We start from the raw sequence: 26,479 nt of genomic DNA on the forward strand, positions 1-26,479 counted from the left end.
GGGTTGCTGTTGCTACTCCCAAAAGAGAAGTGGGGGTGGCGAGGGCACAAATGAATCCCCAAACCTCTCCCACCGTGGGAGCCCCTCTTCCCCCATCCAAGGTTTCCTCGAGACATCCCCGCCTTGGGGGTCTCCGCACTAACAGCGACCCTCTCCCTCTCTACTCACACACACACACACACGGAGGAGGGCCTACAAGCGAAGCCAGAGGGAGTGGCGGGCTGCCAGCAGGGCAGGCAAAGCATCTAGGACGCCTCGGGAAGCATCGCCCGAGGGGGCGCGGCCGCCCCCGAAAGTCGCGGCCGAGCCGGGGAGCGAACCAGGGCCGCACAGAGACACAACGGGCGGGGCCGCCGGGACCCACCAGCTGCTTCAGATCCTCCTCCGAGAGCTCCGCGTAGCGGTACCGCTGCTGCTCGAACTCGTACCGGGTTGTTTTGGCCACCACCACTACCCGGGACGGGCGGAAGCCGCCGTCCGGGCGGCTGCCACAGCCCGCCAGCTCGCGCGGCTGCCCCTGCCCCAGGTGCCGCCGCCCGCCGCCGTCACCGCCGAGCTGCGGCCGCGCGGCGGGGCCTCCCGCGCCCGGCCCCCTCAGCGCCGCTGCCCGGCCGCCCGCCACGCGACGACAGCTGCCCAGCAGGAAGCCTCGGTAACAAGTCATCCTCCGCCCAGCAGCGGCTGCAGGCCCGGGCTCCCGCCTCCGCTCTGCGCCGCCGCAGCCTCTGTGTTCGTGCTGGGCGGGCAGAGGTTAAGTGCACCGCGTAGCGTGGCCCGCGGCGGGAGGGGGACGTGCCTAGACGTTGACGGGGGCGGAGAAAGCCGGGCGACTCGGAGGCGGGAGAGCCCAAAAGAGGGAAAGGTAGGCGGAGAAGAGCTAGCGGCCTCCGGGTGGTGTGTTGTGTTTGCTTGGGTAGCCTTTTCCATCCACGCCTGCGCAGTGGCCGCTTCCCTGCCCGGGGGCCGACCTCCAGCCCCACCCCTTTCCCCGTGTTCTTCGCCCCGCCCCTGGCCAACCTGTCAGCCAATCAGAGCTCGTGGCAGTTTCGGAGGCCGAAGAGCTGCGGGAATTGGCTGCGGCCGGAGGACGAGCTGGAATTCTATTTGGTGTTGGAGCTGCCCAAGAAGCCCCGTTGGAACCGGTCTGAGGCGGCGTGGGGGCTGCGAGTGCGATTTTGAGCACCTGGCGGGAAAGCATGGACGGCAGCAGCTCCTTGCGCGGGGTCAGTTGTTTTTCGCTATTGCACATGAGATTAGACCCTTTAATTATTACACCTAAGACTATATACCCTTTGTTTACCCTTTCAACCAACGGGTATTTGATGGCCGGTATATCCAACGCTGGGCCTGGGGCTGAAGAGATGGACCCAGGACCAGATGCACAATTTGCGGGGCCTAGCGCAAAATGAAAACGCAGAGTGCCTTTTCAGAAATTAATTATTGCAATTCAGATAGAGAGCAGTAAGCCGAGTACCAGGCTCATCAAAGCAGGGTGTTCCGTGGGACTGCGCAGGTGGCAGTCCCTGCTAACCACCAAAAAACTACTACCCCAGAGAAAGATGGGTAGCCTTTAAGAAAGTTAGAGGATAATGGGTAGACGAGTCTGGCCAAGTGGAGTATTCCCATATATGGTTGAAAAAATTGATAGGAAAAGATTGAAGGGTTAGGAATGTTAATAATTTGGACCTTATCCTATAGGCAGTAGTTGGCCTTTTGAAGGCTTTTAACTGGAAAGAAATGAGTCCTGAGAAGCGATGTTTAATGACCGTTGATCTGATTTTGGAATATTGAAGAGCTTGGGAGGCAGGAGGAGGAAGGGTGACTCGAGCGGTGTTGAAATAGTTGTGCATGAGCCTAGGCTGGGGTAGTAGTGGAAATGGAAGAAAATGCTCTCGTTATAAGAGGAGAATCAAATGGCAGTGCACATCCGAGTGTTTATTCCTCTTGCTCTTTAGATTTATTTGCTTTGGCACCCTCATTGCATCTTTGTAGTCCTGACGCTATCAGTAACTAGCTTTTGGACTTTGGACAGATTGCTTCATCTTTCTGGGCCTCAGATTCCTCATCTATAAAGTGAGGGAATTGAACTAGTGATTCCACTATTCTATCAAGCCCAAATTGATTCCAAATCTGTCACTTTTACTTTTCAGCAGGCCACCACCACCAGCATTCACTCATGAGTTCACTGAATATTTTGAGTCCCTACTGTGTCCCAGATAGTATATTAGACTGGAAAATACACAGTGGAGTCTGATAGATGTCTGCTTTTAGAAGGTCACTGATCCCTTCTGGACAGGAACTTTGCCTCACAGCAGCTACTAATAGCAACTTGTAATGGACCCTTAAGCACACCCCAACTTCTGTGAGATGTAAGTTACTCACTTATAACTTTCATCATCCACAGGGTCTTTTCTGTTCTTACTATTTCAACACTTTATAATTTGTTAGATATTAGAAAGGAAGAAAAGGGAGCAGTCACAGATGACACTGAGGTTTGAAGTTTGGGTGACTAGGAGAGTGTCAGTTGATCGATTTGACAAAAAAAAAAAAGAATCTAGAAAACCTGTTTTGGATCAGTCTTTGAGTTTTGTCAACATATGCAAAAATCTCAGACCCCTTTTCTTCCTATTTCACAGGAAAGAACTCAAATTTTTGGATCTCCCCCCATTTCCGCTACAAACTACATTGACATCTCATTTGGAATATGACTTTGTCCATTGTTATTTTTGGGTCTTATCTGTCTCCTTCCAAACTATTATTCCATCAAGTTTTCCCTTTGGATACACCTTTAATTCTCCCTCTCTGTTGGACTTTTCCTCTTCACTATTAAACATGCTGATGTCTATGACATCTTTAATTTAAAAAAAAAAAGCCTCAGCTTTTTATATATTGCTTGTCTTCTGTTTATAGCTAGGATTCTTGAAAGAGTAGTTATTCATCATTGTCACATCCCTGCTTCCCGTTCATTCATCAACCTGTTGTCATCTAGTTTCTCCCCACCACTTTACTAATTAGGGCTATTTCCAAGATGACCAAAGAGCTGATTGTAAACTCAGAAGATATTTTTCAGCCCTTCAATGACTTGGTCTTTCTGCAGCATTTGAAATGGTTATCATTTCCTTTTGAAATTTTTTACTCTGGCTCACAACACACCAGTCCCTAATAGTGTCCCTCCCATCTCTCTGTACCTTTTCTGTTTCCTTCTTCCTAAGCTTATCTTCAGGATCTATCCTTCCCTTGCCTTGCTTTGCCTTCCCTTCTCTCTCTCTCCATTCCCCTGCCTGAGTTTATCTACTCTTGTGTAACGAAAGGAGCTTGGGTTGGGGATTTAAAAAGACCTTGTTTCAAATCCCAGCTTTACTATTTATTGCCTTTGTAAACCTTGGACTAGTACCTTAACTTTTCTGAGCCTACTTCATTTACAAAATGTAATAGCTACCTTGTAAAGTTGTAACTATATGTACAAATGCCTAGCCGCATGCCCACTACAAAGTATACACTTGGCAAATATTAACCCTTTCCCTTTCCCATGACTTCAGCTACTCCAACTATCTTTAGCCCAGATTGTCTCAGGTGTTTCACAACCTTATTTCTAGCTTCCCGTTGGATAACATCCTTTGAGTCTTATATGTACAACACAAGTCTGTGGAGATCAAATTATGAGATTGCTTGCTATGGGCCAGACACCCTGCTAAGTGCTGGAGATAAAATGGATAAATAAAAGGTAGTCTCTCTCAAAGAACATAAAGTCTGTGCAGTGGTAAAATTATATACAGGGTGTTACAGGAATTTGGAGGAACAGGTCTTAACTCAGCCTAAGAGGAGTTAGGGAAAACTTTTTGGAAGTGTCTTAAACTAAGCCTTAAAGATTGAATTAGGTATTCGCCAGAATCAGCAGGAATAAGCAAGGAATTCCACAGAGCAAACAGTGTGAGCAAAGATATGGAGCAACAAAATAGCAGTTCTGAATTCCTAGAGCATTTAGAGGGAGGAAGGCAACAGTGGGAGGTGAAGCTAGAGAGGTAGACTGGGGAAAGACATGGAGAGTGTCACAGCCATGCTTAGGAATTTGGCTTTTACCCTGCCTATCCTAGGAAGCCACTAAAGGGGAAAAACAATACAGTTAGCTTTGCAAAGATTGTGAAAAGAAATTTCTTAGAAGAAATGCAATCACTTTCAAATATCTGAAAGACTCAACCTTATGAGAAATCAGAAAAAGGTAATAGTGAAATAGTCTTTTATATACACAAAATTGGCAGAAATTTTAAAATGTCGATAATCCTCTAATTGTTTGAAAGCTGTTACATCATCAAGTCTTTGTTAGGCTAAACATTTGCCAGTTACTTCAATAACTCCTCCAATGCCATGGTTTACAAATATCATCTTAGAAATTTCCAGTGTGTTCATGTATTCAAATTTGTCTGTTCCAAGTCTGATGTCAAAAATTACCCAGAACTGTGGGTATAGTGTGCCATTGCAAAACAAACAAACCAAAGTGCTGGCATTCACAGATTTAATATCAGTTTCAACTACCCTCAGACAACTAACATAATCTGTAATATTACTGAGTTTCAAACTTGGACTGTATCTATAACAAGGCTGGTGTGTTTTTCTAGTGTATAAGCATACCCAGCCACCTGGGTACCATGTCTCAAGCAAGCTTAAAATGTTCTCAAAATTTTATGGGAAAAATTATTTCTCAGTGTGATATTCACAACTTGAAGATTTACAAGGTTAAGATTTATCCTTCCCAATCCCTAGAATGCCCTCTAGTTTACTTCATTTACTTTCTGACTCTGTGAAAGATAAACATCCCCAACCCTGGCTTTTTTTTTTAAATGACATCCACATAATCTAAGGCCTGTATAGGATATTAGTCCCTGACAACTAAGGGTTCCTGGCTTTGGCAGTAATGGGTGTAAAATAATATTTTAAGAGAGAACATTTTGTTAGTTTGTAATTAAGCTGAGTAACTGGATATAAAAGTCCTGTTAATAGAAAAGAATGTTTAGATTATCCTAAAATGTAACAGGATATCATGTTAAATACACAGTTAGTATATTGGGGGACTATTTATCTAAGTAAATTTTAATAAAAGTAGCGCCTATGGAAGAAGATGTATGCTTTGAAATCACCTACCTAATAACTTATGAAAATGAATATCATTGTATGATGGATCTCTTTACATTAAGAGGTGGGGGGGAGGGGGACAAAGGATATTAAAAAACCAAAAAGGAGAAGGCTAGATGAAGATATAGAATAAGAAGAAACTAAGATGTTTATATTTATATTAGCCCCCCAAAATATTACTAAATATTTGCATAAAGATTATAAGAAGGAATAGTAGAGTGGGCAGGAAATGGATTGAAAGTCCTAAGCTAAATATGTTTTTGCTGTTAGTAGCCATGTCATAATCCCCAAATTTTCACTCTTTCTCTCTCTGCCTTCCTGATATTCTAACACTATTTTTGGTTCTATTGCCCTGGCAATTCTACATAGATCAGAAATTCAGGTAGTCATAATTTTTTTTTGTCTTGTATATGCAGAGGAGTACAAAGAAAATCACAGATGAAAAGAATAAATTCAAGTTATATTAAAATGTTTGAGGCATTGAGAAAATTCATCTCTGCCATAAAAAGAGGCCAGGAATAAACATGTCAAGAAAATAAAGAAAATCTCTGTTTTTCTGCTTGAGTTTAACAATTTAGCATAATCCCAATGTTCCCATATCAGCTACAAGCTTGTAAGAGAACCAATTCTTTAATATCTTCTCCAGATGTCTCCCTGTTTATACTATACTTCTAATGAAAATTTTTCTGAGTTTGTTCTGCATCAGCCACTCGTTTACAATTAAAAATAAAAAAAACTTAAAACTTCTGTTTTTCCATCCTTTGTAGTCTTCCTTTCATGTTAGAGCTTTTCTTTACTGTTTTTTTTTTCTCTTGATCTTTTCTCTCTTCCTCTCTCACATTAACTTTTCTTCCCATCTCCTGAGTCATTGCTTAATTTAGAAGTAAAGGATTTTATTTACTATATCTATTCTATAGTCACTGGAAGAATAAATGGAAGTTAGCTACTCTTAGTAGTGAAATTTTACTAAGTTTTAGTTACTGAATTATAGGGAAAGAGCAAAACTTTGAACAATTATAACATACTAGCTAAATTATAGTCTAAAAGAGTAATTCAACTTTCATATGCTAAACTTTTTTTTAACGTTCTTTATTGATTTATAACCATTTTACAATGTTGTGTCAAATTCCAGTGTAGAGCACAATTTTTCAGTTATACATGAACATATATATATTCATTGTCACCATATGTTAAACTTTTAAGCATTAGCTCACGTTTGACAATAAATACATATATGTAATTGCTTTTACTACTATAAATGGTACTATAATAATGTAACCTTTTTTTAAGTATGGTCACATGTATACTTCCAAGTGAATATTGTTCTTCAAAGTAGAAATTAAGCTATACTAGTATTCCAAATATATTGTCGTTGTCCAAAACATTTTCAGAAATCATTTTGTAATTGTGAATCTTATTCCCTTATTACGGACTGAATGTGTGTGTTCTCACAAAATTCACATGTTGAAGCCTACCCCACGATGTGATGATATTTGGAGATGGGGCTTTGAGAGGTACTTAGGGTTAGATGAGGTTGTGAGAGTAGGGCCCTGGCCTAATAGGATTAATGCCCTTATAAGAAGAGACACCAGAGAACTTGCCACACATACTAGAATATTAATGACAATTTAATTACATAAATAAAGCGAACAACAAGTTAACATATTTCATTTTTTGCATACTTACTGTTTTGATACATAGGTTTTGTTCATTCCTTCAGCAACTTTTGGATGCTGACTGTGAGTCAAGCACATATAAGGTGCAATAGATACAAGTGTGCCTTTAAAGGAATTCATACCATGAATATATAATCTTACAGAATTAGGAACTCCAAAGGCTAAATGAAAATATGCATTTCCCAGAAGAAAAAGATGATTTAATGAAATGTTATCATGCAGTTATAATGTTTTTCAAAGAAATGACTCTGGAAATTTTGTAAAAGAATTGTTTTATGGCTAGACAATGTATGACTGAAAAAAATAAATATTTTAGTTATTTATCAAATCCAGCAATTTGTAATTTCAACTATAGTATTCATCAATGTGATGAACAGTCCAAATTAATTCCAAATCCTATTCTAAATTAACTTCTTCAAAAATGATAAATTTTAAACTTCTAAAGGACATGTATTTCTTAAATTCTGTCATTTTCTCCACAATAATCAAAATATAAAACCTTAGAATGATAAGACTACATAAGAGAAACCCTTTAATTGCAACAAATTATATTTCTTGACCTTTTCTATAAAAACTACTCAAGGAATGAATAGGATCTTCTCATTTAGTTAGGATGGCTTAGTTTTTTCAGTTCTTTCTTTTTGTAGATGTTGTCATATTTATAGTAGGTAGCGCTCATGAACAGGCAACTGACTGTCTGTGGGTCCACCTGGAAGAATCTGTGATGTAAATTTAAAATAATTTATTATACAATATTATATTCAGTTTAATTTTTTTTCAAAATTACTGTAACTACAATAATTTATTAATGGTAAAATGCATGGTTAAAGATGTAGATTGTAACATCAGAAACATAAAATGGGGTAAAATGTTAAAATATAACTTGTATTTTTTTCAGAGTTGGTTAGTTTAATATATAATTCAATTGAACATGAATACTCTCAAATATGCCTACTGGTGAGGAGATAAAATATATAGAATCCGCATTTTTATAAGTAACATTTGGAAATGTTACTAGTTTTAAATGTGACAGATAATTAAAACTTTCCTTGATTCATGGGCAACAAGTTTAAAAAATCAGACATTTGATTGCTTCCCTAACATTTAACATTTGTATACAACCCCTCCTGGAGGAGGTGCCCAGTGGAAAGGGGAAGAGGTAGCAGGGAAAGGGGGTTTATATGATGGACATTTACGTTGTCTCATTTCCATTGTTTCCCATTTTATATGAAGATAGCTGCATATCACCTCTTTCTTAAAGTGGAATATGGTATAATATGCATTCTATTCATAACCATGTGTCATTTGTTGATGAAATAATTTTGCCATTTAATCCTTATTGGAAGTTAACATTTTTAATGGATACCAACTCATTTTCTAAACACCCCATTTTATTGTTGACAATATAAACTTTATAATAGTATAAAAGAATTTTTTATTCATTTCATACATTTCAAAAAATACTAAGCCGTTTGTTTATGAACAACAAGAAAGACCGTATTCACTTAGTTCTCTGTCTCACTGAGTCTAGCAATTTATGGTCCTGCTGTGCAAGTTTTGTGCATTTTTCCTCTTGGTTACGTTTTTAGTATTAGGCCAAGGAAGCTGTTTCATCAAGTTCGGCACATGTTCTTTGGTAGATTCTTAAATTATGTATGATTAAAATAGCTGTAAGATTTAAAATGGTTAAAAATTGGGAAAATGCCTGGTAACTATTTTTGTAAGTCCATTGTCAGTCCTCGGTAGAGCAGAATTCAGGGCTAAATAAAACTGTTAAGACTGAAAATACTTGGATGACTTTATTGGAAAAGCTACATCTATATAACAAATTGGGCTGATTATTTCCTTGACAATGTTTTTCTCCAAAAATAATGATGAATTTAAGTTTTAAATTCACTCATCAGGACAAGCACTAAAACCTAAAATCCGTTAAATGGTGGTTCCCTTGCAGCCTTGCTCAATTCATGAATCCTGACTTAATGAAACAAATAGCACTTCGCCCTAGGCAAAGAAGGTCTTTGAAAATAAAGCAGTCAAATTCCAAAAAAGGGAATAAACAGGATTTTTCAATATTTCAAGCCAGATTTGCCTGCTGGTTCTATTATGAGTATCTATCATTTCTCCTACTATGGCCAATGATAGGAGAACGGGGAGAAGTGAAGAGAAATATGAATAAATGGTTAATTTCAGTGTAGCAATTAATACTTTACATTGTAAATACGGTCGTTTATGAAATGAATATGCAAATGATGTGCAGATACAGCAATGAGGCTGACTTTCGGTAAAATTCTAATGAAGGCCACATGAAGAAGGCAGTGATTTTCAAACCCACCTCTCAGATCCAAATATCGAGGGCTCTAACCCCAGCCCACTTTGAAAAGATAAGTTTCACTTTTTAAATGTCTATTTCATAGGTAGGGTTGTGAATAAGATTTCTTTCTTAAACCTCTGAACTGACAAAAGAAAAGTTCTTTACCTGATCTAGTTTTAGTGACTTGGATGAAATCATCCTCATCCTCATCCTCATCACAGCTATCACAGTTAAATTGCTGGAGGACTGTTTCTGGCTGGCTTTCAGCTTGATTTACATCTTGCTGCTTGTCGAAGCTTCGAAGTGCAACAAGACGATGATGTATTGCTGTATACAGACATCCTGTATCTTTGACACTGGCCTGCAAGAGGAAAATTAAGTTGTTAAGAAAATAAGTAACTTAATAACAGCCACATTTTATAGATTTGTAATCTTTTACTATTAATAAGGAAGGGATTATGTGGCGTAAATCTGAAATGTAAATAACCATAAAAACTAAAAGGGCAAAGAGCCAGTTTATCTTGAACCAAATTGAATCCTAAAGCAGGTAATTTTATGAGGTCCCAATGTGTGCATTTTAAATGGAGAAAATGAAATTTTGTGATTTAAAATTTCTATATGAATTTAAGTTTGTTAAGACCATCCTTCCTCCACTGTTTTACACTGTAGAAAATTGTAGGGTTAGAGGGGGGGAAAGTTTTCATTTCCTTTACATCACTTGCTTAGACATCCCTGGCAAGCTGCACAGCTCTGTAGAAAAGCAGAGCTCGTTCAAATAGTCTGTGATATTGTACCATAAGCACATCAGAAGTCCTTGCTCTCAGTATTTTTCTATTTTCAGAGTTGCTATCAATATAAAAACTGATGGTAACAATAACATTTGCTGTTGTTATGTTCTTTAATTTATTCAATCCTTATAATAAAACCAAGATTAATTATTTCATTTGTGGTAGTAAAAGCACATAGTACAGGTACTTGTTTCCTCTTCCCTTTACAGATGAGAAAATTATGGCTCCGAAAGGCACGACCTGTCTGAGTGTACACAGCTGGTTGGCGAATTGGCTGGGACTTGGTTTTTGTCGTCAAAGTCAGTGCTCTTTAAGGTAACATATCAGTGGTTTACATTTTTGTATCTTTTCACAGTTTCAAAGGAAATCTGGGGAAAATTTTTTCTCTTTGCTAATCCTTCAGAGAGCTATTGAGTCTTTCAAAGCCAAGAACTGAGAATTGAACCAACTACAATGCCAACATTTTGGGAGAGGGTCTTAAAATATGTTTTTTTGTTTGCATGTTCTTAAGTTGCCTTAATTATTTTTAGGGAAAAAAACTATATATTAAATATTTTTGTTTTTCATATTATATTAGATATTACATAATAGGTGTTGAGTAAATATTTGTTGATTTTTGACCAATTTAACTTTTTACATCATGTGTAAAGGTGTAATTTTTCTTCAGTAAGTTATTTAATAACAAATATTGAAAGAGTGTTGTAATTGAAATACAGATACTGTTCTGCTATTTTGACTTTCTTACATTAAATTTTAAATATGCTTTACACTAGTATGTATTTCCTTTTGCCAAATGCACTCAGATGTTTTCATTCAAGAAATTCAGAACAAGAAGTTAAAAATAAAAGCAGTGATATATTTTTTGAACAATAAATTTGCAGTATTTAAAAAAAAAATTCCAAGAAGTACCATAAGAAAATGCTGGTGAAAATGAAAATTGGTTCAGTTTTTCTGGAGAGAAATTTGTCAAAACAAGTCAAAATCTTTTCCCAAGAGAATTAATGTATGTACATAGAGAATTTCTTGCAACTGCCTTGTAGAATTTGGAATAATAAACACAGTAAACTACCTAAGTATTTAGCAAAATGGGATTGGTGGAATAAATTATGGTACATAATAGAATTATTTTCACCTATGAAATAATTCTTGAAGAATGAACTACTGTTTAATAAAGGAAAACACTCATTTTCATTGATAAGTGAAAAGGTTAAAGTGTATTTCACAATCAAATACTAGCTATCTAATCTTAACCACTTTATAAAGTGTATTATTATTGTCTTCCTTTGGCAGATGAGTAAAATCAGGTTGAAGAAGGCTAAATAATTTGCCTGATGGTCATACAATATGTACAGTATGGTACATATGTATACACGTACCCACACATCCATATATATATACTAAAATATAGTTAAGACCAAAATGTTACTAGTGACCATCTCTGGGAGTGGAATTTTGGGTGATTTTTATTGTATTTCATTTGCTAATCTCTAAAAATTATCCGACAATTTAAAAAGTCCATGTGGGCCAATATCAAGCAGCAGAATCTAATGGTAGTTAAATCTAATCTAATCTAATCATAGTCTCACTGTCAGTGTCAGGCAGGCTCCTTTACCCACTCAAAGCCGGGGGGCTCTGGCCTAGCAGAGTATCCAGTATTACCTCCCGAAATGGTAAACAGAGTTTGGGTGTCTTACTCTAACATCTTAATACTCAACATCACTTAAACCTAACAGTGCACTTACTAGTAGTTAATAAAACCATTGGTGTTTCATCAGTGGGCACTTGCCAACTTTTTTTTTTTTTTCATTGCTATTTGGAAGCCAATTTACTTGCATTGTCATCTTCTGCCTGAGTCACTTGGATACTCAGTCTTCTCCATTCTTCTGGGTCTCAGCCTAAGGGGGAAATCCAGCCTTTTATTCTGGCCTGATTACTGCCAGCTCTATCTCTTTTGCCTGGATCTTGTATTTGAGGTCAAGCATTCCTGCTGCCAGGAACAGCTACAGCTATGTTCCCATTCTGTTACCTTGGAGACTGACTCATGTCCAGAATTGGAAATTGCTGTTGGACTGGTTGTTTCAACTTGCTAGCCCTGTGTTTCTCTATTTCTCACTGGGTCCTTTCCAGTAATCTTGAAGCCTCCATTTCAGCATGCAGTATAAGCATCAGACTGTGGATTCCCCTGGCCTCCTAGGAGCCAATCCTGACAATAGCCTCTTTGATAACTCAGTAAGATTGTTGACATAATTTTAATAGTGAGGTGTGGAGGTTTGATGGCATATGCCAGTACAAATGTCCAGGGATGGTGTCAACTGACTACTCTAAATTGGTGTTAATCTCTAAATTTCATAAAAAATTTAGGTCTTACATTAGACTGCAAACAACCGTAATAAATGGTTGATTTTTTGCCAATGGTACAGGTTATTATAATAAAATGAAAAAAAAATTAGTAATTTCAGAGATCTATAAATATAGTAGGGTGATACTCTACCATTGAAATTTGTCACTTACCTGAATTAAAAACACTTTGATGTTATAATCTTCTAAATCAGTAGCTGTTATTCGTAAATTTTTGTGGTTTGCTCTTTGAATCTCCATTTGAGCCCAGAGTTTGCTATTGAGAATCAGCCTGAGGCTGCCTTGGTTGCGCATAACTGAAATAAGAAGGTGAATTTATCAGACTTCAGAACAGTTGATTCCTTAGTCTTCCAGAAGACTTTGCCATTTTTTGAAAGTAAATAAATCTTGTAGTTGTTTTTCAGACTCTGTCTTCACTATTAAATTGCAATTTGACTAGATTATAACTTGGCTTTCAAATTGGGCTTTATTATGTTGGAAGACTTTTTTTAGCTTAAATACTGGAATTACATTTTTTTAAACTATAATATTAAAAATGGTTATAATTTTAGAACTCTTTTAAGGACCTGGTGGTCTGAAGAATATTTATCCAAGAGTTGTTTACAATGGAGAAAACTGAAACAAAAACTTTAAGCATTTAAAAAATGGAATTAGTTAAATAAATGATGGTACAGCTATTGAAGATATTATGAACCCATTTAGGATACTGAAGAAAGATAATTAATGATATAGAAAGGTGACCATGGTATACTATGTAAAAGAAAAAAATCAAGTTACAAAGCAATATAAACACTATGAATCACAAATGTTTCAATATATTTTATACATTTATGGTATATAAAGTCCAGAAAAATATATTTTATTGATAGAGGCTAGCTACTACAGGAAGATAAGCCTATGAATAATTTAATTTTTTTCTTTTTGTTTATCCGTGTTCTCTGTCTTCTGTAATGAATGTGTATTACCTACAAAATTAAAAGAAACGTTTTGTTGGGTTTTTGGCAGGTAGTGGAAGGAGTAAAATTAAACCATTGTAGAAAACATTGTAGAAGACAAGTAGTACCTGCTTTGGTTGGATTATTTGGAAACCTGTTTGCCAGTTACAGAACTGAAGGACACTGTTCCTACTCTCTTAGTCTGAAATCTATTCCTTACTCTTTTGATCTTTATACCTGAAACTTTACACATATCCATTTACCAGCGTCTACCTGTGGTCTCCTCCACAATCTTTGCCCACCAAATATTGACCAGTAAACCCAGCCTGCCAATAGCTCTGCCTGTGCTTTCTTTCAGTCTGGGCCTCTGAGCAATGCCCAGTGTGTCTTTTGGATGCCAAAATCCTCCTCAGTCTTTCTGTTTGACCACATTCTGACCAACACTCACTCTGCCTGCAGGATTCAGTAACCACACATCTTTATTTACTTGGAAACTGACCCTTCATTCCAACCCACACACCATGTTTAGAATGCTAGGAATAAATTATAGGGCAAATATTCTCTTTTAGAAAAACTATTGAATTTAAAAAAAAAGTCATCCTATTCCTTTAAATAATAATGAGATTACTATTTAGGTGTGTGCTGGGCTCTGTCATAAGTGATTTACATGCATTATCTCACTGAATTCTCACAAAACTAGGTCATGGGCTACTGTTATCTTCATTTTAAACTGATGCAACTAGGGCAGAGGGAGGTTAAGTAACTTGTCCAAGGTTATCAGTTAGTGATGGAGCCAGAACTGGAACCTGTGTAGTCTGACCTCAGAGCCGACTTTAAGCAGGAAGCTCCAATAGTACATTGGAAACAATATTGTTTTCAGCAGTCTAATTTACTGACTTACAACACATCTCCAGAACATGATGTGTTCCTATATTGGAAAAATTTCCCTAAGAAATAGTGACTTGCTTTACGAAATAATTCCTTACTTAGTCTTGACTGGAATGTTCCACCATCACTGCTTGTTGCGTCATTCAGTCTCAAAGCTCCTCTGCCCCTTTCAATCCAGGACTGTGCTGTTTTGTTGAATATAAAAAGCTTGCAGTTGATCTAAAGGACAATTTTTTTAAATGTCAAAATATAGAAATTTTTCAAAATGATTTCTTTCCTCAGTTATAACACTTTTATTTGTCTGATATTTTATCAGAATAACCTTTGTTAATGATTTCTAAACCAGCTTTACAAATTTATCTAACTTCTAAAACCAGACAATTTTTGAATGGTCAAACATTAAAAAACAAAAAGATGCAAAGTGAAAAATACCCCACCAACTCTAGTTCCCAATCTTCCAGTTTTCACCCCCTGCAACGAGTAATCACTGTTGCTAATGTTTTGCTTATTTTTCTAGAGATATTTGTATGTCTATACATGCAAATATATGTATTTTCTCCCATTGTTTTCTATAAATGGTAGAATGCCATACATACTTCCTGCATCTTGATTTTTCACTTAACAATATGTATCTATATATAGCAGCTTTTAAAATAAACAATGTTATTTGAGCAATTTAATTTATCTGAAAGTAAAGGAATCATGGAACTATTGGTATACTTTAAAAATTTCAACGAATACAGCATTAGAACTAGAATATGATACCACAGAGTATTGTACTATAATTTAATGCTTACAAGTGGTTCTCAAATACTATTGGGTACAAGAATCACTTAGATGACTTGTTACAAATACAGCATGCCAGGGCCCCATCCTTAGTGATACTTCAGTGAATCTGGGATTAAATTGATATGAGAGTTATGTTTGAGACACACTTGTACAGTAAATGTTATCAGTAGATCACAGGGGAAGAAAATAGGAATGAAGAGAGTTTGGGATAAAAGCGGATGGAAAGAGGCCTAAGGGAACTCTGTGCTTTGTTGAAAATGATTAGGTTGTGGTAATTACATTTCATATGCCTAGACTGACAGCTATACCGCTCAACACTCAAATCCTATGTGTGATATTACATTCTACATCCATCAAAGTCTTGATTCACGTGAAATTCAAAACTTATTTCAAAGAACATTTAAAGGAAAATTTACAAAATTTATCTTGAACTGAAATCTATTCATCTTATCTGCATTTTAAAACTTTCAGTGTAAATAGAATTTTAAATCATATGATAATAGCACCGATTTTAAAAGCTGACATGAAAAGTATAAAACATAGGCCTGAAGTTATTTTAAGACAGGGTTCTTGGCTGTCTTCTCCCTAAGGGACTAATGTGAATGGTTGTGAACCCGGAAACCCATTTTCCCACAAATTACAAATTGTTGTAAGAATACAACAAAATATGATTTAATTTTTGGAAGCCTCTAACGTTTTTATTCAAACAGCTCAGTCTTTATGAAAACTATACTTCTGCCTTCATTTTTTTTTATTGAACTATAGTCAATTTACAATGTTGTGTTAGTTTCTGGTGTACCACAAAGTGATTCAGTTACATGTATTCTGCTTTTATTTTTAAAGATGTCTCTGCTAAGGGTAACTTTACTCCAGGTATGTAAGTACTATCAGAAAGAGCAGTACGCGATATACAGACCTTTAACACGTTGTGTTCTGCTTCCTCCCCTGTTATAACATCAATTTTCTCCAGCAAAGATTTTGCTGATGGTTTAGAAGAGAAAGCAGCAGCTGATTCAATTAGGGTTATATTTTCATTAGCGTCTGTTCCTAAGAGAAAATAGGGGGAAAGAACACGTAAAAGGCCCCATTTTGTCTACTGTGAAAGTTCTTTCTTGCCTTGGTTAACGTACATCTCTCAGTAGCTTTTTATAACAATGAGTGTTTCCAGAAAATCAAATTGCTTGAGTTTAGGCAAATCTCTTTAATGATTCCCTATATTGTTAAGTCAAAAAATTTTAAAGCTTATACATCATGTAGCAATATTTATATGCTTTAATCTTCACCAAAACATTTTGAAACACTGGAATATTGTTTTTATATTTTATGGATATTAAACAAATGACATGGTAAAACAGGAAATACGCTAGTTGAATCCAATGTTTTACAAATGAAATAATTCTTACTTGAGTTTGGAGAGTTGATTGGAAACTTTAGAGTGAATTTGAATAGTTTTTCCTTGATGTATGAATCATTTTCAAGTTGAGGCTGGGTGAGTTTTTGAGAACCCTAGGTGGAAAAAAAAAGATATGTTACTTAATTTTATCCCATACATTTGCAGTAAACCAAGGGATACTTTTGTTCTGTCTCAACACGGCCAACAAACCCAACAGCTATATTTTTGTTTCGGGCTCCTGTTGTACAGCACAGGGAACTCCTCCCCATTCTTAGAAGACCTTGGTTCTGATCTCAGGAAACAGTCTATTTACCACCAGCCTACTTCAGGTGGGACAATGGGAAAATTTTTAGAGACCCAAAAGGAGGTAGCAGCTGTTCCCTGCTACGACCAGACTAACCTGATGCCTAGAAGGAGGTGCAATTCTTGTCACCTTTTCAAGGTATTCCAGTATTCCCAACAATCCACTCTTTCTATCCATTTCATTTAAAAATTTAAAAGTTGTCCAGAGAACTCACTAGTTGTCTCAGAGATCATCTTTACAGAAAGAATCCTAACTTTTCCTCTAAGACAGTTTTTGCCAACAATCACTCTTAAGGCTGCATACCTGGGCTTTGCACATGTGTTGTAATCAAGGCCCACGTGAAAACAGATGAGTGATCACCACGCCATTTATGAGGCCCCTGCAGAGCAGGGAGAATTGGGGATGATACTTTAGAACTGAGATTTATATCTTTTCCCATATGAATTCAAGATTCTTGCACATTACTTGGCATCCAGATAATCTGCTAACATTGGTAGAGATGGGTGTCATTTTCATTTTAAGAAAATAGAAACTAAAGCTTGGAAAGTTTAATGACTCACTCTAAAAGCACACGGTCAGCAAACAAATCAGAGGGCATCCTGGCCCCCAGATCACAGGGCCACAGGATTACAGGGTTAACTAGAGGACAAACACAGGTGATCTTTACAGCTCCTGCTATCCTGGGATGTTATCAATTTAAAGACACAGGAAGCTCGGTTTCCTTTGTAAGTCAAACTTGAAGTGCCTATAGGAAATGCATGCAGGTACCTCATCACAGCAAATCTGTAATCCCCACCGTAGTTCATTTGTGTGGGTAATTCTCTCTGTCCCCTTTCTAGACTATAAATACCTCTAGGGCTCAGGGTTAGATTTGCATAACCACTCACCCAGGTGGTTTTCAATCCTGGCTGTACATTCAAATCACCTCACACCTGTCCTCACCCACAGAGATCCTGACCTGGTTGGTTTAGGGAGATCACCAGGCCTAAGAATAGAGTTTTGAAGGCTTACCAGATGATTGTAATATGCTACCAAACTTGAGACCAATGCCAGTGTTTTATATATCACAAGCACACAAGACATGTTTGTTAAATTGAGTTTAATGTTAAAGTTGATCCTGTGAGGTTTGAAGAGTATTTTATTTGTGTCTGTGACATCTTAAGAAGCTGTGACAAATCTAGTGCGAAATGTAGGAATAAATGATATGGAAGGTTATTTATTCGTAAATAAATAATGTGCATAAATATAGTGCCTGGAACTTCACTCTGGAAGTTGGTCCATTCTGATCCAAATCCAAAAGTATAGGTCAACAGCTATACAGGATCGCTGGAGCTGCCCTTCATCTTGGGAGTGACAGAAGGGTGCCGCTAAACTGAAAAGCTGTGAAACTTCTCTTGGAATTGGGATTAAGCCTGAGGCAGCTGTAGAGTAAGCTAGATCTTAAAAGTGACTGATTTGTGGAAGCCCTTAAAATCTTGGAATAAACAGTCCTCATGAGTTGGTCCTTTTGTTATTCTGAGTCCTTGCACAGATTTTAAAACCTATACATCCTCCTTGCAATTAATTCTTCATGTAATTTATAGCCCTACGGCAAGATAGCTTCTTTGTCTTATCTCAGCCAAGATTCTGGTCTGGGTGAAAGTAGAAGGAGTATGAAGATGTGGTGGAGCAGATAAAACCGTGGGTACACTTGCTCCACGGCTTCCACTTGGCTGTATAATTCCCCACTGCAGTCATGCTCTGTTTTAGAAACACCCTATGGAAAACGGAGCAGCAACTGTCTCTCACCGGAGGATGCTCAGTGTTAATTAAGGCTGATGGTAATATTAGGTCAGGGTTTCCACTTGGCAAATACATTCCCCTAGGCAAGTAAAATACTATCATTTTCCTCTTACAGCTAGCAAAAAAAAAACTTGTAATAATGCTTTTCAGTGTAAAAGTTTGAAGTGAAGGATTGTGGTTAATGAGAAAAATTTTGCAAATGATTTTAAATGCATCTTGTTATGAAAAAATGCTATTGAAAAACTGTATTAAAATATCATGACCAGTTGGGTTTATCTAATTATTGCAGATAACTCTGGGATTTCCTTGGGTACCTTTGGTTTAATGTAAGTCAAAGAACTATTTAATATTTCTTATCACTAATAATGTTATAATTACACAATTCCTTTCCTCTGTGAGTTCTTGTCTATTATTCTAACTAGAATTTGCTTCCCAGGAGAATCTTTCCAGTTTAAGATTTTTAAAAAAATGTACCTTTGAACCCAGCAGTTTAAAAGTATGCTCCAATTTAACATTGTTCTAATTAATTTGCCTTGAGAAATTTGAAGTGACAGCTCCCTATATAGTAATAGAAACATGTGCCAAAATCTTACCAAAACTCTTTCTACCATGTTTTCTCCAAAAACGAAATCAGAACTGCAGCTTTTAAAAGAATACTTATCTTCATTTGGCTGAAATCTAAGGAAAAGAAATAAGCATTTGCTATTTTAAATATAGTAACAGTGGATAAAGCCATTTTAAACCTTAGCACATGAAATAATCAGATGATTTACTAGACATATGTAAAGCATAAAAACATCTGCTAACTTTCGTTTATCTAAAGTTAATGAGAAATGAAGGCAAAACTGAGATAGGTGCTTCCAGGGATGATATTCAAAATGTTTGGCAGCTGTTAACAGCACCGGCCAAACCCAGTCGAGACAGGCCCTGTGCCCATCACTGTACTGACTGTGTGATCAACCAGGGGAGCTGCCCAACCCTTCCTTATCTTTTTGCTTTTCCAGCATTGACTCTCCAGCCTCCAGCCTCCACTTTCCTCCTCCCCAGTTGGCCAATGCTTTAGCGATCTAAAGTCTCAGGGAAAAGCAAAGCCAGTCTATCTTGCCAGTCACTTGAGTGTGCAGTGGTTTAATTTGGTTTTTCCCTCCCAGAAACTTTTTTTTTAAATGTTGAAAGTGTTTTGCATAATGGGAAACTCAAAGACATGCAGCCCTCTATTTGTCAGCAGATGTGCTCTGGGATCCCCATAGCATCCCCAGCGTGGACAGGAGGTAAGCGCTAAGGCACCTGCATGGGCGCTAATCGTGAGCCCAGCTATATCCACAGCTAGTTGTAATCTTCTCTCAGACCAAACATGCCCTCATCAGAGGGGATACTAGTAAATACTAACTTTCATTTTGCACATTTCTACTGCTTTCTTTGTTGTCTCTCCAACCTATGTTAATAAGTCATAATGCCAGAAATAATTAAAAAGAAGGGAAAGAAAGAATACCAGGGGAAGAGTGGGGACGGCTAATCTAGTAGACAGATAATTAATGCCTAACCATAGTGAAAATTTAGCTGTACCTGTTTGTAACATTCTTACCCAAGTCAATGAGACAATAGAGATGACCCAGTATCAATATAGTATTTAAATATTAGAAACATTTTGAAAAGCATTTAAAATGTGTATTCTTTATAAAATCTCCCTTCAGACAGAACTTGGCAGTTTATCTGTACAATGTCAGAAAATTATTTTCCATAAGAGGTTATGATGATAAAAGAAAGCAAGAATGAAAGAACATTTCTGTTTCCTCATCAGTAACTTACCCCACTGATGTAGCACCTAAAACATTCTGGTTAGTAGATAGCTGGACTGAAATTCTGGCACTTGGTAAATTCTCACTTAGCAAATAAGAGTTTCCCTCAGAAATCTGAAAGAAAAAAAAAGTCCATCAAAAAGTTCATTTTAATTGCCTTACTATATATAGGAGCATCAGACAAGGAAACGATAGTTATAGTTAAATGTATTGAAAACTTACTGTGTTCAAGTACTGCCCTAAACATTGTATATAATCTCATATAATCCTTAAAACAATTCTACACACTTTGTATTTTTATTATGTACATTTTATAAGTGAGTGAACTGATCTATCAAGCTTAAATAACTGGGCCAGGCCTGGGCAACCAGGAAGGGGGCTGACATTCGAGCCTGGGTCTCCCTGACACCAGAGGCTGGGTTAATAGTCAGAAATTCCACCTCCTTTTGTTACTTTTACCTTTTTAGCCAAGCAGAGTTAATTCTCATTTCTAGATTAGTAAATATATCTCTCAGGACTATTTAATCCCTGGAAAACACCCTAAGAGTTTCACCATCATGGCCACCCAACGTGGGAGAAAACTCCATCTCTTCCTCTAGAGATTTCCCACTGGTAGCTTAATCAGTGAGTTACTCTGTCTGATGTGTATATGCATATGCACTTTACCTGCATTAATGTACAAATGAAGGAGCGAGCAATTTTAGAACTGGAAAGAACCCTATCAGTCATCTGATCTAGTGTCCTCAGTGTTTTGTGGACACATCTCTTCTTCCACCAGGGATTTTCAGAGGTGTTGCAGGGACTTCATATCTTTAAAGTCTGTTTCCATTTTAATTTTATATCAATCAATAAAAATAATTTTGAGTATTTTTCTCTTTATAGCAATTTGAGAGCTGAGAAATATGTGTCAAGGGAGCATGTGCCTTTGGTTAGCAAAGATCAAAGTACATGCTTATGGCTCAGTCAATTAAATGATTTACCTCTCAGCCAAAATGGTAGCTTTTTACTCTTATGTTGCCTAAAATAGTTTTTATTAGGCATGTATAATTTAAGTTATACGTGAGTAACCACTGATTAGTGACAGGATGGATGAAAATTTTGATGTACAAGTTAATAAGGAACATAAAAATATGGGCTCTATAAAATTCACTTAGAGGTAATTTTCACTAGATCTATAGATTACATCATTTTGTCAAAATTCTGACATAGCATCTATGTCTTTAGATCTTCCAAAATCCTCGTTAACAGGGGAAATTCAATAATGGCATATCCAGTTAGGCTTTCCACTAATTAGAAATAAATTCTACTCATGCCCTTAATAAGTTATTCAAGAAGAAATGCTTGTAAACAGTAACCTGAAAATTTCTTTTATGCTTTATTATTTAGGAAGAAAATATAAGCAATACATTAATAAATTTTATTTTAAAAACAGACAATGCAAGATTTCAAAAACAATCATGCCAAAAAATAAATATTTATCAACTTTTGGTATCATAATGTGTAATAAAAATTCTAATTTATAATTTATAGAATATGTCATTCCAAAATCAAATAAAACATTTAGAAATTAATCAATACATCATACTTTTTCTTAGATACTTTAGAATAAACAACATGCATCACTTCTTAAATAGGTAAATTATGTAATATGGTAATGATTATTAGATTATATTTAAATGAAAATGTTTAATAATATACTGGTTTGAAATTTAAAACATGTTTTACTTAAAAATCACATTAGGTATCACACATAAATGATGAAATGACCTTTAAAATTCCTAATGGGTTTCATGAAATCATGTCTTACAAAGAAAAAGATTTGGAAATATAAAAATATTGGCAAACGCTAACCACGTTCAACTCCCTCACTTCACTGAGGAAAAGGAGAAGGTTGGATGCTTTGTTTAAAATACAAACACAGATAGTGGCAGAGGTATGATTAATACCAATTTGATTTTTTTCACTGACTTGATTAAATGACTGTGTTTTTAACACTTCCGTGTGTCACTGTTCTCATGCTCAGTCTGGGAAAACAAAACAAAACTGGTTGATCAGCCCTCAGTAATTTAGCTGGAACAAATGATGGATGCAATAACTTGCAGATTCCAACCTTTTGATCTTGTGTTCCCTTCCTTTCAAGTGCCTGCTTCTGGAAGACACAGCTAGAACTGTAGCAACAGAACATCACCAAGCCCATATCTGCATGGCCTGAGCAAAATGAGTATCTCCTTAGAAAGGCCCACCATGAGTGATTCATTTGGAAGAGTGAATTTGCCTCTGTCTCCAGAGGTTTCCCAAGCCCTCCCAGTTACACTGTGTAGGTGGTTCCTTGCTCTTGTTATCCATGAAGATGGATCTGAAGTGGACCCCTGATGTGACCTAAACTGGCAGAGCCACACCAGCATATCGACCAGTTGGGGATACAAAGAAATCTCTTTCTTTTTTTTGACTTCTGACTCCCAGCCCCTCCCACCTCAATGCTCCCCTATTTTTACAGGGGGTCAATGCACCAGAACAAGACCCAAGGGTCCCTCACTACACAGGACTCAGCTTCACAGCTTGGGAGAGACCACAAGACTTGTTCCCAGGAACAACCCTCCAGTTTAGGAGGACAAATTTAATAAGGTTACTGAGGGCTTTTCACTATCTTGTCCAGCTGTCTCTCCAGCCTAGTGGCTGTTCCAACAACACACCAAGACTCAGGCAGCCCCTGATTCTGGATGTGGGCAATGTACCAAAAGAAGGATGGGGAATTGAGGTCAGTCCTACCACAGGAGGTTTCCTTATCTTATTTTCATCTTTTCCTTTAGTATTGCAGGATTCCAACACATTGCATCCAAATGATTTTCTTACTTTTAAACACCTTTGAGCTTGAGGTGGCTGTAAAATAGCAGGTCTTAGAACGTGTTCAGAATGTTTCATGGGACCTTAAAAGAACAGAATTAAAGGGTCAATATATCTTAGTGAAATACTTCTTCCTCTCTATTTCTTACTAGTTTAATGCTTATTTTCTAAAGTCATGATTAAATGAGGAGTTAATATTCGCTAATCAAAGTCATAATAGTCAGTGAGTTGCCTACTTACTTCCTGCCTAGCTTTTACCCAATAACTATTTGTTTTGACCATGGGACTTGACTCACCAAATATGTTTCTTCATGTTTTGTCACTAAATCCTACCTCCATACCCGCAGTACACACACAGACACACACACACACACACACACAGACACACACACACACACACACACGGTTTAGATACAGATGGTAAAACAAAATTTTAAGGTACTTGTAATGAAGAGAAGCTGTATACCTTGTTCTGCACTGTTTGTATCAATATTCCTTTGCACAAAAGTTGATGTCATAAAAACATTATTTTTCTTCACTGTAAAAAGAAATTGAGAAAGTTTTAATTTTGTTTCAGTTCCTACAGTTTTAACAGTCCTGTACTGAACTCACCAGTAGATGTCGCTGTTAGCACTAACAGTAGTGGGCAGTGCTCAGCCGAGTGATGATTTGCTAAAAAAGTGTGATGACAGGATGAGTTTTGCTACACAGTCTGTTTACACTCAGAAAAATAAGTGAAAATTAGGTCACTAATGGAATAGGCAGTCTTCTTTAGAATAATGAAATTGAGTACTGAGAGAAATTCTACAGATTATGAAATCTGAATTGGTAATGAACCATCTGTGTGCACATGTATATATTTCTTATAGAGTGTTATAAAACTGTTAGCAAATGCTGCCCCTTCCCCACTCTTTAATGACGGGAGAAGAGAGAAGTAAAGATAGCCATTATGCTAGGCTCTTTTTCTATAAAGTGTATTGATGGGCTAAGACTGTGGTCTTGGCTGCAAGAATAGAATTGTAGGCATGAAACAGATATTGCCAGTTGGGTTCCAGACTACCACCATAAAGCACATATCACAATTAAGCAAGTTACATGAATTTTGTTTTGGTTTCCCAGTGCTTATGAACGTGACGTTTACGCCGTACTGTAGACTATTAAGTGTGCAGCAGCACTGACGCCAAGTAACCATTTGGTGCAAGAGGCCTAGCTTTTGGCCTTTCTTGGCTTTAGACACACCTTCCTCACTAAGCTTAATGATTTCTAGTTTTTGCTTTAAAGTGGGAGACATTCAACTTTTCCTTTCACTTGAACACTTAAATGCCATTGCAGGGTTATTAATTAGCCTTATTTCAGCATTGTTATGTCTCAGGGACTAGGGAGGCCTGAAAAGAGAAAGAAGGATGGGGGAACAGGCCAGTTGGTGGAGCAGTCAGAACATCCACATTTACTGATTAAATTAGCCATCTTATATGGGCATGGTTCGCAGCACCTCAAAGCAATTACGATAGTAACATCTAAGATCACAGATCACCATAACAAATATACTAACATAATAATGATGAAAAAGTCTGAAATATTGTGAGAACTACCACAATGTGACACAGAGACACAAGGTGAGCAAATGCTGTTGTAAAAATGGCTCCCGTAGACTTGCTTAAGGCCTTGAAGGTTGCCACAAACTTTCAATTTGTAAAAAGAACACAGTATCTGTGAAGCTTAATAAAATAAGGTATGCCTGTACTAAACATCTCAAAGAGATCATCTCTTGGTTGCAAACTGCAGAAACAGCAGCCTTTGAGCATTGGATTAATGGAGATGAGGAAAGAATAAGAATTGCTTCTTTGAAGTGTTGTATTATAAATGTTGGGAATAGAATTACTTCTGTAATTCAAAGTTCAGTTACATGCTTTCTATGATTTTATTATTGAAAACTAACAATGAATGGACTGTATAAAATTGTACTATTTGTCTTTGTTCCAGTACAGCAACATTCTACACAACATAAAATGGGATGGTGCCTACTAACATCTACATTCTTTTATTCATTCTTTTGTGTGTGTGTCTGATGTTTAGAAAATGAATTGAAGCAGTTATACAGAGAATTTAAAGCCATCTCTTTGCTTTTTGCACAAATACAATAAAACAAATCCTCTGGGATTAGGACCCTTATTCCTCTTAACGTCTGTAACTTTTCAGTCAGATATGGATGGGGCTTAGCGAACTAGAATGTATCTCTTCTGTATCTGAAAGGTATCTGACATATTATTGCTCAGTCATGCTTAGAATTGTTAAGAAGAGTATAAATTCATTAGTTTGAAAACTCTGTGGTTCCTAGGTAGAATCAGTTAAAAGGAAATGAATAGTTTGTATATTCTATTTCTTGTGGTAACTTGGAAAAGGCAAGTTGGTTGTTCAGTAGAAACAAAAACATACAAGAATACAAATCATAATTTTAATGTAGAGAATGTTCCAACCATTTCAAATATTTTATTATGATAAAATAGTTTTACTTAGCAAAGCATTACAAACTTTAAATAAAAAGAAGCAATGTTTTAATTAGTAAAAATTCGAAATGAATCATATTCTAAACTTTAGAATATAAATTTAAAGTATAAACTTTAGAATAGAAATCTAAAACATAGTTGTATATTTTGAGTACTACATATAGTATAAACTGTATAGAGGAACAATAATAAGGGAAATAAAGCAAGCCCTACTTTATAGGGCTGCCTTATATAAAATAGTGCTATGATAAACATGAAATCTTAAAAACAAAATCATCAAGTTTCTACCAAAAATAAACAGATATACTGTCTGGACTTACAGGGCTGGAATTCACAAGGTATTCTTCCATGCATAGTTTGCTAAGGCCCCTATTTTATTTGCCACTAAAATGTCAGCGTTTTATAGTAGCTGAAAAAGAAAGCTTATCATTAATGAGAATGGAGTTTGAAAAGTCAGAATGTCAGGCTTGAGGTTCTAGGAAGTTCTTTATTACCTGGCCCAGAAGGCGGGAAGGTCGGGAGGTCCGTGAAGGGTGATGATCTTAGTCGCTTCTGGGACAAGGCTGACACTAAAAGCAGATTGCAAACTGAAGTCAGTGAGAAAAATGGGTTTTGATTTTCTTTTAATTAGGAAATTTTTGCTGTTTTGGAAATTTTTCTCTATCACTAGTTTAGAAAAATCTTTGGGTTTTTTACTGATAAAAAAAGTGCACCTCTAAGTGAGGATTATAAATTAATTTCCATTCAATTCAGTACATATTTGAGTGTTCAACATGTGTGAGACACTATCAGGCATGAAGATGACCTCAGGGAACCCTCCGTGGAGGAGACAGTCATACACATGAATAGCCGTATGACAGGGCAGAGGGCAGTGTGCTCTGGCACAAAGGAGTCACCAGAGTGCTCTGAGTGTGGAAGAGAAGCAAACTAAGTTACGGATTTATTCAAAACATGTGATAAAGTTCTTAGAATAAA

At 36.9% G+C, this 26,479-nt stretch overlaps 2 protein-coding genes across 5 annotated transcripts in view; both read right to left on the reverse strand.

Annotated features, from left to right (window-relative positions):
* NADK2 (NAD kinase 2, mitochondrial) overlaps positions 1-762 on the reverse strand; it is a 42,333-nt gene extending 41,571 nt beyond the window's left edge. Inside the window, exon 1 of one of the 2 annotated variants that reach the window (XM_074357126.1) lies at positions 365-762. In XM_074357126.1, the coding sequence (XP_074213227.1) occupies positions 365-664 (300 nt within the window). In that variant the 5' untranslated portion in view covers positions 665-762. The remainder of the gene's footprint in view (positions 1-364) is intronic. The other variant, XM_074357128.1, reaches the window with a different exon arrangement.
* Positions 1-26,479, reverse strand: part of RANBP3L (RAN binding protein 3 like) — a 67,699-nt gene that overhangs the window by 12,339 nt on the left and 28,881 nt on the right. The window contains exons 5-15 of one of the 3 annotated variants that reach the window (XM_010955519.3): positions 25,999-26,073; positions 23,464-23,535; positions 23,007-23,080; positions 20,164-20,267; positions 18,948-19,032; positions 16,279-16,381; positions 15,792-15,922; positions 14,185-14,305; positions 12,417-12,559; positions 9,283-9,478; positions 6,741-7,525 (exon numbers count right to left, since the gene is read on the reverse strand). In XM_010955519.3, the coding sequence (XP_010953821.2) occupies positions 7,482-7,525; positions 9,283-9,478; positions 12,417-12,559; positions 14,185-14,305; positions 15,792-15,922; positions 16,279-16,381; positions 18,948-19,032; positions 20,164-20,267; positions 23,007-23,080; positions 23,464-23,535; positions 25,999-26,073 (1,148 nt within the window). In that variant the 3' untranslated portion in view covers positions 6,741-7,481. Of the gene's footprint in view, positions 1-6,740; positions 7,526-9,282; positions 9,479-12,416; positions 12,560-14,184; positions 14,306-15,791; positions 15,923-16,278; positions 16,382-18,947; positions 19,033-20,163; positions 20,268-22,922; positions 23,081-23,463; positions 23,536-25,998; positions 26,074-26,479 lie in introns of those variants that run through there. The other 2 variants (XM_074357106.1, XM_074357109.1) reach the window with 2 other exon arrangements.

Source organism: Camelus bactrianus, chromosome 3, assembly GCF_048773025.1.
Source record: "Camelus bactrianus isolate YW-2024 breed Bactrian camel chromosome 3, ASM4877302v1, whole genome shotgun sequence".
Lineage (NCBI taxonomy): Eukaryota > Metazoa > Chordata > Mammalia > Artiodactyla > Camelidae > Camelus > Camelus bactrianus.